The following is a 13092-nucleotide window of genomic DNA, read 5'->3' as shown; positions in this document are numbered from 1 at the left end:
CATTTAATTGTCTGAAGACAAAAGCATTACATGGTCTGAGTAAAGGTATCATGACCCAAGGAGCACCCACGAGGACACTACTGAAGTCAGGGTTTCACACAATGATGGCCTATTCCCACTGACTTCATGGGGATTTTCACTAAAGAGTAAAGGAGTGAGTCACTGATTTATATCAACCTTCTCCTTCTGCCTCCAGCATGAGTCCATGACAAGCCAAGGCAAACAAAGACATTCCAGCCGGAGACTGACACTGCATCCTCAGCCGGTCCCACTGTGCCCCAGTGCTGCTGCACACATGTTCTCAGCTTTGCAATTGCACAACTCCCATTTATACTAAGAGCTGTCTGCCTACAACAGATGAGAATACGCACGATAAATAATATGCAAGTCTAACATCATAACAATCCTAAGCACTCTGGGGAAAAAAACCTGTCAGTCACCCTATTTTGTTGGCTCCTTCAGTTCTCTTCTTTGGACAATTATTTTTTTCTCTCAAACCTTTGGCAATTAATAGTGTCTCTCCCATTAATCACAGTGGCACAATTTTTTAGGGCTCTTAATGTGTGTGCAGCAAAAATACACATCCTATATACCTGTTAGCCTTTGCACTATGCTTGCAAAATGTGGCAAAGAAAAGAAACTGCAAGCCAATGACTGCACAGCACATCCTTACCCAGTCTGGAAGTGGATCATTGAAGTTGGCCAGAGAGGAACATGGGAATAAGTCACTGTTTCCTCACCTATACTTTAGAAACATTCTTTTGCATTTGAACAGAATGAGAATTGTACATTCACTGAAGAAAATTCACATGTTCACTGCTGGGCATGAAATCCTCTAGGTACTTCGTATAGTGTTTTTTGTTAGGTTTCATTTGGCTTCAGTGGTCTATAAGAATCCTTAGCAAACTGCAAATTTAATTCAGACTCCACCTATAAATCAGTACTGTTTGTCAGGAATTATGCAAATCCCTTAAGCATTTTCTGACTTTTACAATTTTTTGGCAGTCTCTGCATATCTGTGCATTTTATCGCACTGACTTTTCACTGGTATTTTGAGCCTGGGTCCAATTCCCCAAGGGCCAGTCGTCTGGGGGAAGTCACAAGGCATTTCCTCCTCCTGGGCTGCTGCCCATGTAATCAGGTAGGAAAAACGAAGGCTTTTCAGAGGGAAAAGACTGTGAATTTCAACTTGGCACTCAGACAAGTAGAAAAATATATGGAAAAATTCCCCTATTATGATCTTCCTAGACGTAAAATTGTTTTCTCTTTTGCAATCACTCAGATTTTATTCACCATACTGTACTCTTGGAGTTTCACATGGGACAGTTCAACTCTTGCCTGCTATCCTTACATCATCAGCACACTGAGGCACAGTGTGTTATTGCTGGACAGATGCCTATTGCCAGTACACTCCTCCTGTAACACCCTTCTCTGGTGGACAGCATCTCATTATCATTATCTTCTGGTATTTGGTCTGACACAGCCAGCTCCCAGATTCATGATGGTAAACATATGCTTTACTGGTACCAGAACTTGTGCCATCCAGCCTGGAACACAATGTATTATAAATGGCCAGAAGCCATCAATGATGGAGAGGAGAGCACATCATACAAGTCACAAAATATAATGGCTCTATTTCTGAGAGCAAATGACAGGCTCACCTCTTCCTTTCCTTGTATCAGATGTCAGATCTCTCTAGAACCAAGTTCATGTCAGCCATGCAGGTGTGCAGTGTGTACTCACTCCTCCCATATCCATCAGTGGAAGATGTTCAACACCAAAGTGTTCAATCTCACAGCCCACACCTGGGCTGCAGCTGAATACCTTCCACTAGCCTTCCTCCACATGGCAACAGCATGGCCCTTGTGGAGTCAGATCCTGGTCTCAGCCTCCCAACTCCCTGAGCCTGCTGTGGAGAAATCCAGCTGAGTTGTAACGTATTTATTTTTGATCTGTTGGCCATGTTGGGCAATTACTGCAAAAGTTCATCTCTTTCAAGGTGAAGGTGCTATATGGAGAGCACCCTAAGCTTGTGCAAGCCCCCTTCCACAAGAAACCACCAGGGAGGCTGTGCACACAGCTATAACTAGAAGGATGGATGGGACAGAGTCAGAGAAGAATTTGTTTCTCTGTGAAAATATTAGAGCAAATTTAAGGCTCTACATCAGCAGTGAAATATTGCAGATTTACAGGCAGTAATTCAGACTGGTGATGAATCATAAAATACAAACACAAGTGCCAAAGCAGGATTTAATTTCTGCACAAGTACACGTATACTTTATTGACAGAAAAAATAGAGACAAGGTATTTGTCATAAAGCTGAATGATCTGAAACTGGAATAGGGGAAAACGCAGCAATCTTCTCTCTAGTGGCTGCACATCATTGCCTGCCTAGGAAAATCTAAAATGCACTGCTCTAAACCTGTATTATCACAGCTTGCTTTGTGAATGAAAATGAAACTATTTCACAGCACTTGATGTTGAAAAGCTGCATCTACAAACTGTATTTTTGATAGTATTTTAAAAAATATATTTTTGTTACTAAGCTCTGTCCACATTCTTACTGAGAACCAAGGAGAGGGGAGAACTAGGGGAACTGTGTGGGATGGGAATGTAAGTCAGTGGGTGGATTCTGAATACTGTTAAATGATTGGGGGGAAAAACAAGTTTATTTGTTAAAATGGAAACACTCAGTAATGACAAGGGAGCTGAAATATTTAGACAAAACTGGAATGGAACACAAAGAACATGATTTAGTTGTTCTCATGAAATAGAGGATCTCCCATTCAAAGTGCTGTATGTGTTTTTTTTCCATGGAATTCCTAAGAACTGTGGATACTCTTGATCTGTATAACTGAATTCTGGGGTCAAGGTTTGAAAGGTCCTTCCAGAAGTATTGAAGGATGCTCTCATGGTCTGTAGTACCTGAGCCTGGGAACTTCAACTCTGCTCTAATACTGTGCAAACAAGAAATGGGGAATTCAATGTTCTCCAGCAGTCAATCAGACATTTAAAAAGCTAGAATGTGAGAACCTATACAATGTAGTCACTATGGGATCTGTATCCACAGTTTTTTCATTATGAAACCAATCCAGAAATTTCCTGCTCTGCTTCCTGCTTTCCTTTTTAAAGCAAAATAAATTTCATCATTTGACTATGGTCCCATCTCAGCTGTGTCAGCTTAACTGATACTTCACCTTTTTGTCTTAGACCACTGGGCTCTTTCAAATTACTGAGCCCCTCTATAATATCTGTTGGAATTAAGGTGTTCTGCTGTTATTCCTGGTGAGTGCCATCCTGTCTGAAATACTGGCATGCAGACAAAAGCAGCAGGAAAGGTTAAAAATGTGTAAGGAGGTGGGAAGAGCCCTCATGACAGACAGTGTACATCCACAGGTCAGGACTTGGCTGGGACCAGGAGAGAGGGATTTCCTGGCCTCTCCTTTAACAAAAACATATTGCTTGGGACATTTGCCACTACCTTGAAGCACGTGATGCCAAAATGGTGGCTATTTCCAGGCACTTCTCCAGAAGTCATACTTCAGATCCTCCCTTGCCTCCATGACCTTTCTCCATCTTTTGCCTTCAACCCACTGCTTCATTTTCCCTGCCTGCTCCTTAGGCTGGGACTGAGCTGCACCATGTGTAACTGATCAGCGTGAGGGTTTTCAGGTCTACAGTTCTGAAGATCTTTGTATAATTAAGCACAGAAACAAAGAACACTGAAATGTTGGTCTATAGAGTACAATTAGGGATTTCTTGGATTTAGATCAGTTCATATGCAAGTCCAAGGCAGCTGTTACTAATGCACAATTATTCATCCATAGTCCAATATGCAAAACACAACTCCAGATCTCAGATTCTTCTGTGAGAGTTGTAAAAAACTAACTTCATATATTTGGGGCACTTAAAAAATATATTATTAAATCTGTACAATAAGGGCAGACTAAGAATATAAGTGTGTCGCAAAGACATTGCCAGAAATGTGTTTACTCTAAGTCTATATTAAAAATTATATTAAACATATGTTTGCATTCATATTTGGGCAAAGCCTAAGACTCTCAACACCTTGGGTTGAGACACCAGCACTTGGATTATTAATATCATGCCCTCAGAGCCTGTGTATTTGAATCTCATTTCTGTTTGCTGGCAATACATGAAATAAAGCAAATTCTGATTCAGCTGATAGAATGTAATTGTGTATTGTCGACAGTTAGCAAAAAATGAAAATATATTTTAGCACATATTTCACGCCATCTGTGTTTGCCAGATAATACTTTGAACAGATACCTGTTATCTGCTTGCACAGTATACAATTAACTAATTCAAATGCATTGAAGTGCCCAGGAGTTTGTTAAGTTACAGAGAATGGCATTTGCTGTTGTCTTAGATGAACAACTGTGCAGTAACACACCCAGTTTTGATGCCACTCTTTGCTGCACTCATTTCAGCTGAAGCAGCATCAGGTTGAATGTTGTTCCACTGAAGTTTAGCAGAACACAAGCTCAGCAAATTTGGATGAGAGGTAAAATAGGAGCACAAGTGAAAAGAAGCACAGCAAGAGGAGGTTCTGAACACCAGAAAAGCAGACGCACGAGTTTAAGTAAAAATCAATAATTAATCTTTAAAACTTACCTGTGCAACCAGTTGTGCCTTTCTTGCCTGAATATCCCATATCACAGTGACAGATAAATGAGCCTTTTGTATTCTCACAGGTTCCACTCAGACAGATGTTTGGATGCAGATCACATTCATTAACATCTATAAAATCCCATTAATTAAGATTTATTAAATACAATTCTTAGAAAGTAACTGGAAAAGTCTCTTTAGATATTAATTTTGATACAAAAACAGGTCTAGATATGCAAAGAAAAAGCTGCTTATAGTAAGTATTCCTTACCTAGCATACAACCATACATTTTGAGATCTGGGATAACAGTGATACTACACTAAAAATAGACACTAAGGTGCAGTACATTATCCAAAGAATTACTATGATGATTGATAATTTCTACATATATGTGTCTGTATACAACTATATATGCATGCATGCATTGTCTAGTTTTGTTAGACATTTCTCTCAAAATACACTTAAGGTTTTAAACTAAAATGTAAAAATGTGGTTTTGGAGACATGCTGTTTCACAACTCTGTTCTACCAAAGTATAACACCTCCACATAGTTTTGTCTCAGAGACAAGTTTAAATCAGCACTGGGGATTTATCTTGCTAGAAATTTTCCACAGCATCATCTTCTTCCTTTTTCAGGCACTCTTTTATCTAAGCTGCATTAAAACCTCATTGGAAGAGGACCCAAAGATGAAATGCTATTGATCATGTCTGCACCCCAATCTACAGGGATATACAGATTTGCATTTGTGCCACAGGGTTGGTTCTACAGCCAGGTGACCAAAATTAGGAGATGAGAGCAATACTCTTCAAATATCATTGTTTGTCTACTTGGAAAGAGTAGATTTTTTTGCTATGTTTAATGCAGATTGAAATATATGTACTTTCACTTACCTATGCAAGTCTTCATGTCTTCAGATGCCATGAATCCATCATAGCAAAGACACCTGTATTCTCCTGGGATGTTTGTACACTGGCCTCCATCACAGATGTTAGGATTGTCCTCACATTCATCAATATCTACAGGGGAAAATCATTTATCCAATGCAATGAACCATCATCATGGCAAGTAAACATTTTAATGCTCTGATAAACATGGTGAAGACTGAATTCTTGTAAATAACTGAGCAGTGCATTGCAAAATTGTCCTGATGAGTAAGCTCCTTGCCTCCAGCTAAAGTCAGTGGCAAAACATTCCCTTCTGACTCAAGTGGGAGGAACAGGAACCAACCTTTCCTTCAGAGAAAACAACCCCCACAGAACCTTTATCACACCACAAGGCCACATATGATTGGGAATTCTTGGATGCAATCCATCATTGTTGAAATCAATGGAAGCTCTGAAGTCAAATTCAGTGACAAAAATATAAAACTTTACAGATCTTAAAAAAGCCATCATGCATGCAAAATACCTTTACAGATCTCAAGAGTGGTGACAAACTGGAAACAGTTCAACTCATAATGGGAATAATTATAGTACATACATTTATTTCACTAAGAGAATTTTCTTATTTAGCATTTCAACTGACTGGCCAGGCCAGCCATATAGTTATATCCTCTAGGAAGAAAAGTTATTTTCTCAATTGATAAAATTGCCATCCCTGATTGGAGACAAGCAGCAGAAGCAGATACTTTATTATATTAAGGCAACCATGCCAAGTTCTGGAATCTTTCCAAGCCCCTGGGGTTATGCTAGTGTTCCTTGTAAAAATCCCTAGAATTTTCCTATGTCAGCACCAGCACAGACCAGCAAGAGCAAAAATCAGAATCTCTGCCTTGTGATACCATGGGAAAAAAATCAGCACAAAAAGGACAAGATTCAGGAATCTTCTCCAAGAGAAAGGGTGTAACTCATTATGAGAGCAGTCTATTGTGGATTGCAGTAATTATGCAGCTGCAGAAAATGAACTCATATTAATTTAAAATATTATGTTCATTATTCTGCTGTATTTCTAGCAGTTAGGCTTGTGTAGATACACAACTTCTGCAAGGAAGAAGGCTGACCAGTCCCTGTTCATCTTAACAAGCAAATAATGTTGGCATGGACCTTAGCCTGAAAATGTTAATTTGGAATGGAATTTGAATTAACATGCAAATTTAAGCTCTAGAAATGGGAATAATAATGACAGAAATAAAGAACTTTATTTACAAACCTGCCACTGTACCAATTTCACAGTTGGGGGAAAATCAGCTGACAAAGAATTAGTTGTTTCTCCTAATTGAGCTGATTATTTATGCATAACCTCACCAATTCAAATGTGACCTACTACTGAACTGCAGAGCATTCTTACCAGGTCAATTATCAGGAAATATATTCTGTGATGGCTTCCAGCTTTGTGTGATGTTAAAGATAAAAGACATGTTCACACACAGAGAAAACTGAAAATGTAAAATAGGTGTTTCACAATTGAAGGTCACAGTCCTATTTTATCTTGTGCCGTGCACAAACATCAACAATGTAAAACCAGATATTGAGTGACATGAAAACAAATGTCACATATTATTTTTATTCTTCTTAGTTTGGGGAGAGGTAAAACCTCAGTGTGTGGATTTTGAATATTCATGAGATGTTTACATACATAAGTAACATCTTTTCAACAGAAGGAAGAAGTGTTTTCATTCCTAATAGGGTAGTGAAAGTGACCCCTCACATCTCTGGATATTTTCTTAGATTTGACTTGACATCCAAAGATGTCTGGTGTTTCTGCTATTTAAATCTTTTTGTGTGTGGCTATTGCATTGAAGTCCTTATTAGAAGAGAGTATGAAAATGAATAGCTAATAGTTATTACAGCTGGCCTGTGAAGGAAATGTTTTTCAGAGTCAAGGCTGGATATGTAGAAATAGATATGTAGAAATTCACAACTAAAGTAAGATCTGACTACAAACTTCTATGGACATGTTTAGGGTCAGGTTAATGTGTGGACAAGCCACACAGAATCTATCACCTCCTCCAAGAGAGATGCTTGCATTTTGACTTTGAGAACAAAAAGATAGTATCTCCCTATTCTAAAGTTTTTAGTTTAATATGCAGGAAGATGCTGTAAATTATCTCTTCTGGTTTTGGGTTTAGAGATGTGTTTGGATGGCAAAGAGGGAGTAAGGACAGAACTGTTTCTAGCCAGCAGACTTGAGATCTCAAAGGCTGTCCAAGTGCACATTTGGGTCATTTGGTCAGAGTCAAATAAAGAAGATGAAAACAGAAAAGTGGCTCAGGGACTTTGCTCCCCCTCCTCCTCCCTTCCCTCTCATGTCACTCTAATCCTCTCACTGGGTTTAGATTCTGGCTGAGGCACAATTTTGATCAACCGGTTTTATTTTTGCACTGAAAAAGTGCCCTAAACACCAATGTTTGGACAAGGTTTTGTAAAAGATTGCCTTTTCTAGAAACTTGAGCTAAAGCAAACTGCTTCTAATCTAAATATTTTAGGTTTTCAGGGTCAATCAAGTCTGCACTTTTTCTAGTTGAATTCTTTCTTTGAATGAGGGTCTGATACTTGCTGAAGGGTGGCTACTTTACATCTTTCTGACAGAGCAATGTGGGGGAAAACCACATTTTGCTGTACTTTAGGGCTCTTTTATCTTCTGGAATGGCAGTGAGTGGTCTCAGGGTAACTGAGACCCTGGTTCAAGGTCTATAAATATTTACAAATTCTAAATGTGAGCATTCTAATAATCCAGCATAGAAAACTCCCCATTTGTTCAACCATAAAGGCAATTCTATTCCAAGGGATTAACCCTGTTATAATTCTCATGCTCTTCAAGGAACTCTTGGATGGAATTGGCAAACAGCTGGCAAATATTCACATGCCTCATCAGGCCAGTGGCTATGAAGCAAGAAGTACCAGAAAAGTAGGGTAGAATTGTCTTTCCAGTAACTTATGTGGAAATCACCACTTCCTGGGATTATGACTCCCAGCCTCCCAAAGGAGAACACCCGGCCATAAGAGAGCTCTGACAATTTTCTCACAAACCCTTTTAAGAGTGCAAAAGATCTGGTCCCTAAGAAAGATTCATACTATTCTGATTTCAATTTCTCTGCAAGTCATTCAGCTCTGAATTAATACAGCATACTTGCACTTGACTAAACAAACAATTAAAAATGGGAATTTTATTGCTTGCTTAAGAGCAGATACCACAAAACCACAGAACAGAGCAATCAGTTTCTTTTCTACCATCTCTGTCTATCCTCTCTCCAACATAACCATACAATACACATGCACAGCACTTTGGCTTCTGTTAGTGGTAATTTTTTTAATGGTCTTCAGCCTGTTTTGGATTTGGATCTACTATAATACTTTAAAGGGGAAAGTTTATTTCCTACTGAAAAAATCAGATATTTTTGTTATTAAAATCAGAATCAACTTGTATACTTTCTGAAATTACCAAGAACCAATTTCCTCCAAAACACTTTTCTGCAGTTGCCCAATTCTGATACTTTAGAAATATTTACTTCATAAAAAGAACTTAACTTTCCATTCCTTTTCTTTTTTTAAATAGTGTATTTGTTACAATAGCTTTAACCTTAGAAAGATTAATTTTTAAACTATTGAAATAAACCATTTAAGCAGAAAAGTTCCCAAAATCTCCCTTACCAGTGCATGTCCTGTGGTCTGGCATCAGTGCAAAGCCTTGTTTACAGCTACATTCATAGCTGCCCTCTGAGTTTGTACAGAAGTCCTCACAGCCACCATTCATTATTTTGCACTCATCAATATCTAAAAAGGAGAAAATTACAGTTAAAACCCACAAAACCTTTTACTTTAAAGCACATTTCAAGGACACACTTGGAGTCAGCTTTCCAGTACAACATCAATCCAGAATCTACACTTGGTGTTTGCACACTAACATTTAAGTGTTTGCAAGGTAGGCACTGGGATAGATTCAGGCAAACCAGGGATGGAAAGAGATGATACCTGACTGAATATACAAATACTTCTGTGGTTCTCCTTCTACATATACAAACAGCATTGAATTATCACAGGATCATGAGGGCAACAAAGTTTTTGTAAGGATCAAGGCAAAAAATTACTTGACAGAATTAAAGCCAGTGGATTTTTCCATGGCACTGTAGAAGGAATGTATGGAATTGAACCACATGATTCTATTTCATGGTCCAGCGGGAATGATGATTTTTAATTAAATATATAAGTAATCTAACAAGTTACTCCATCTTAATCATCAAAGTCTGAAGTCTTGGGGCATTTAAAATAGTATGTGATTTTATGCATCATGGTTGATTTAGTAAAGAAAATAATCTCTTACTCAGCTAAGTGTAGCACTGCCATAACTTCTTTATTTCTCTCAAAAATGGATATGCATGTTTTGAAGATTTTGCATACTGTTTTGATAAACTGTAATAGATTTTTTCATTCATGGTTAAAAACTAATTTTTATATAGCTACTAAACTGAAACAATTCTGTGTATTTTATCTTCCCTGTTTGCTAGAGCTCCCATGCAGATTTTGTCCTTACCAATACAGTACAGCTTGTCGGGTGTGGACTGATATCCAGGGTTGCAAGCACACTGATACTTTCCAATCAGGTTGACACAACGGCCATTTCGGCACAGGTTGGTGCTCAGCTCACATTCATTAATGTCTGTTGCAAAAGAAAAAGAGGAACACATTTTTGTCCTGAAAATGATACTAAAGCAAACACTGTAAATGCACAGCACAAGAGAGGTACAAATTGCTGTGCACAGTCTTGATTTTGCCTGCATGTCTCACCTACACATGCAGAGATATTTGGTGATATCTGATGGCCTGGAGGGCAATCACACCGAAAACTTCCCTCTGTGTTGATGCAGGTGCCACCTCGGCAGAGAAGGGGATTGCGCTGACACTCATCAATGTCTGTGGGGACAAAGGGAGGTACATCAGTGCAGGGCCAGCACATCCTCACCACAGCCCCTCACCCACCACAGCACCACCTGCTTTGATTGACCCTGCAGCCTGTCCTAGAGCAAATCATGCCTTGCACCATAACGCAGTTAGAAAATCACTCAAAAAGGCTTCTTCTAAATTTTAATTTACCTTAACTTCCAAGTTCAGGGTGGTGTCCCACTTAGCAAAATGGAGATTGTGGGGATAAATTTAACATCCCAAAATTCTGTCCCTGCTTATATATGCTTTGGCAACTTGCAGAAGCAGCAAATTCACATTTAAAGTTAGCTTTAGTAAGGCTCACAAAATGAGACCTAAACCCAAGCACAATCAAATCTTTAAAAAAAAAAACCCAAATAAACCATGCATAGCATTCTAGGGCATAGCATACTATTGCACATCTAAGGTCTAGAAAAACATACCCATGCAGTTTTTCATCATCATAAATCCACTTTCATAGCCTTCAAAACATTCACACTCAAAGTCTCCTGGAGTATTGACACAGATGCCTTGGCCACAAAGATCAGGAGAGATGCGGCATTCATCAATATCTGTAAGACAAAACAGTTTCACAGAATTATCAAAGGAGTTCAGTTTTCCCTCTTCAGTTCCAAGCTGTGAGGGAGATATCCATGCAGTTTACCTGTGCAGTTCCTCTCTTCAGAATCAAGGGCAAATCCACTGTCACATCTACACTTAAAACTGCCAATGGTATTTCTGCATTTTCCATGGGTACAAAGGCTTGGGAACATTTTGCATTCATTAATGTCTGAAAATGAGATAGTGTGGACATAAGATGTTACCATTGCATACAAAAACAGTGCACAAAAGAGCAATGCTGACATCAGATCACATCACTTTTCATGGCAGTGATCCCTCATTGTGGGAAAATTAGACCACACTGCATAAACTGATACTGACTTCCCCCTAGCCAACAGTGTAGACACTTTGTGCTGGAATTGCCAAGAACACTTTCTGCTAGAGAATGGTATTAGTCTGCCCTTGTCCTGCAGGATCTGATCTGCACCTCAGGAAGATTTCAGTGGACAGAGGATCAAGGCAAAGACAGCTTTCAAAAGAAGCACTGTCTTCTGATTTCTGAGAAAAAAATGTGACTTCCATGAGTCACAGAAAAAATAATGAGCATAAGTAAAAGCACATGTCACTTTTCTTTATGGATAATTAATGGCTTAGAAACTGTTTATAAAATGAGGCTGAAACTAACAACAGCAATTGTCATTCATATATATATAATCCCCTCATTTCAAACTTCAGTAAACACAACTTGGTTTACTGTAAATAAAATTCTCTGATTTGAGCTATCATCATGGAGAATATTTCCTCTACTTCTCCAAGTAATTCACAAGAAATTCACAAGAAATTTCCAAAATAATTCACCATTTCTTCATTGTTTCACATTAAAATTAAAGTTATTGCACCCTTCACAAGTAAGGATTGCTCTTTAAATACATCCAAACCTGACCGCCCAGTTTGTTCCAGTTCTTGTACTATGACATGCCAGGAAGCAAAGTCAGGCACAATTTAACCTCTCTAGTGAGAGACAAAAATTCTGTGTTTTGAGGCTGCAATGTTATGGTATTTAATAGTCTCTAACATAAACTAAATTATTTTCTATTTTATTTGGGCTTCAGTTGCCGTGAAATCTAACTGGATTTTCAAATGTGCCTTAGGGTGAGTGAAGTGCCTATCAAGGGAGTAGAAGCCATCAGGATTTGCCAGCAATCAACCACAAATAGATCTCCTACCTTTAGAGAAAGGCTTCCCGCTTATCTCTATCTTGGTAGAGAACCCAGGTCCCCTGGGGCAGAGAGCCTCAAACTCAGGAGTTCCCCGGAGAGGACACTCCTCGCACTCGTAGCCCCAGGCGGCGCCCACGGAGCAGCAGCAGGCGTCCATGCGGTGCCGGCCCGGGATCTGCGACGCGCACTGCTCGTCCTCGTGCTGCAGGTAGCAGCTCTCCAGGCGAATGTCTGTTGGGCAATTTAACAGCATGTTGAGAAAGAAGCAGAAAATTGAGTTCACTGCAGAGGAATTTTTTCCAAAATCCCTTCACAGTGCAGCTCGCTCCACGTTTTTGTGGACTCAGAGGAGCATACCAAGGCTACTGCATAATTCCTAACAGCAAAATACTAATGCTAAACGCAGAAATTAACATTTGAAGTAAGTTTAAAGCACCACTCTGAAAAATGATGCTCAACACTGGAAGTAAATTTTGGATCAGAAAAGGATTTTAAACATTCCAGCTTGTCATACATGGCCTTTTAATTATTACAAGCTATGCCTTTTTCAGAGGCAAATCTTGGGCATTATTGTCATAAATGGACAAAGGTGCTTTGGGTGGACAGCATACAAAACCTGGTTATTCTCTTGCACACTCCATCAAGGGGCACGGTGTGGCCAAGTCCCAGCCCACAATGGTGTGGCCTCCACTGTTCCAGCCTTTGTGGAAGGTGGTTTCAGTGTGGCTGCAGATGAAGAGTGCTAAGAGCATGGTTGATCTGTTGGGATTTGTCAGATGAACAGTCTGGAACTAAATCAGGGCTATTCACCAGCTGGCAGAT

General features: G+C 39.2%; 1 protein-coding gene across 4 annotated transcripts in view; it reads right to left on the bottom strand.

Annotated features, from left to right (window-relative positions):
- Positions 1-13092, bottom strand: part of FBN1 (fibrillin 1) — a 144206-nt gene that overhangs the window by 38541 nt on the left and 92573 nt on the right. For all 4 annotated transcript variants that reach the window (XM_079317997.1, XM_079317999.1, XM_079318000.1 and 1 more), the window contains 8 exons: positions 12277-12501; positions 11154-11279; positions 10933-11061; positions 10355-10480; positions 10101-10226; positions 9221-9343; positions 5522-5647; positions 4636-4761 (listed from right to left, as the gene is read on the bottom strand). In XM_079317997.1, coding sequence (XP_079174123.1) covers positions 4636-4761; positions 5522-5647; positions 9221-9343; positions 10101-10226; positions 10355-10480; positions 10933-11061; positions 11154-11279; positions 12277-12501 — 1107 coding nt within the window. The remainder of the gene's footprint in view (positions 1-4635; positions 4762-5521; positions 5648-9220; positions 9344-10100; positions 10227-10354; positions 10481-10932; positions 11062-11153; positions 11280-12276; positions 12502-13092) is intronic.

The sequence above is a fragment of the Erithacus rubecula genome, assembly GCF_903797595.1.
Source record: "Erithacus rubecula genome assembly, chromosome: 14".
NCBI lineage: Eukaryota > Metazoa > Chordata > Aves > Passeriformes > Muscicapidae > Erithacus > Erithacus rubecula.
The sequence above is the reverse complement of the archived record's forward strand: the minus strand, read 5'-3'. Positions and strand labels throughout refer to the sequence as shown.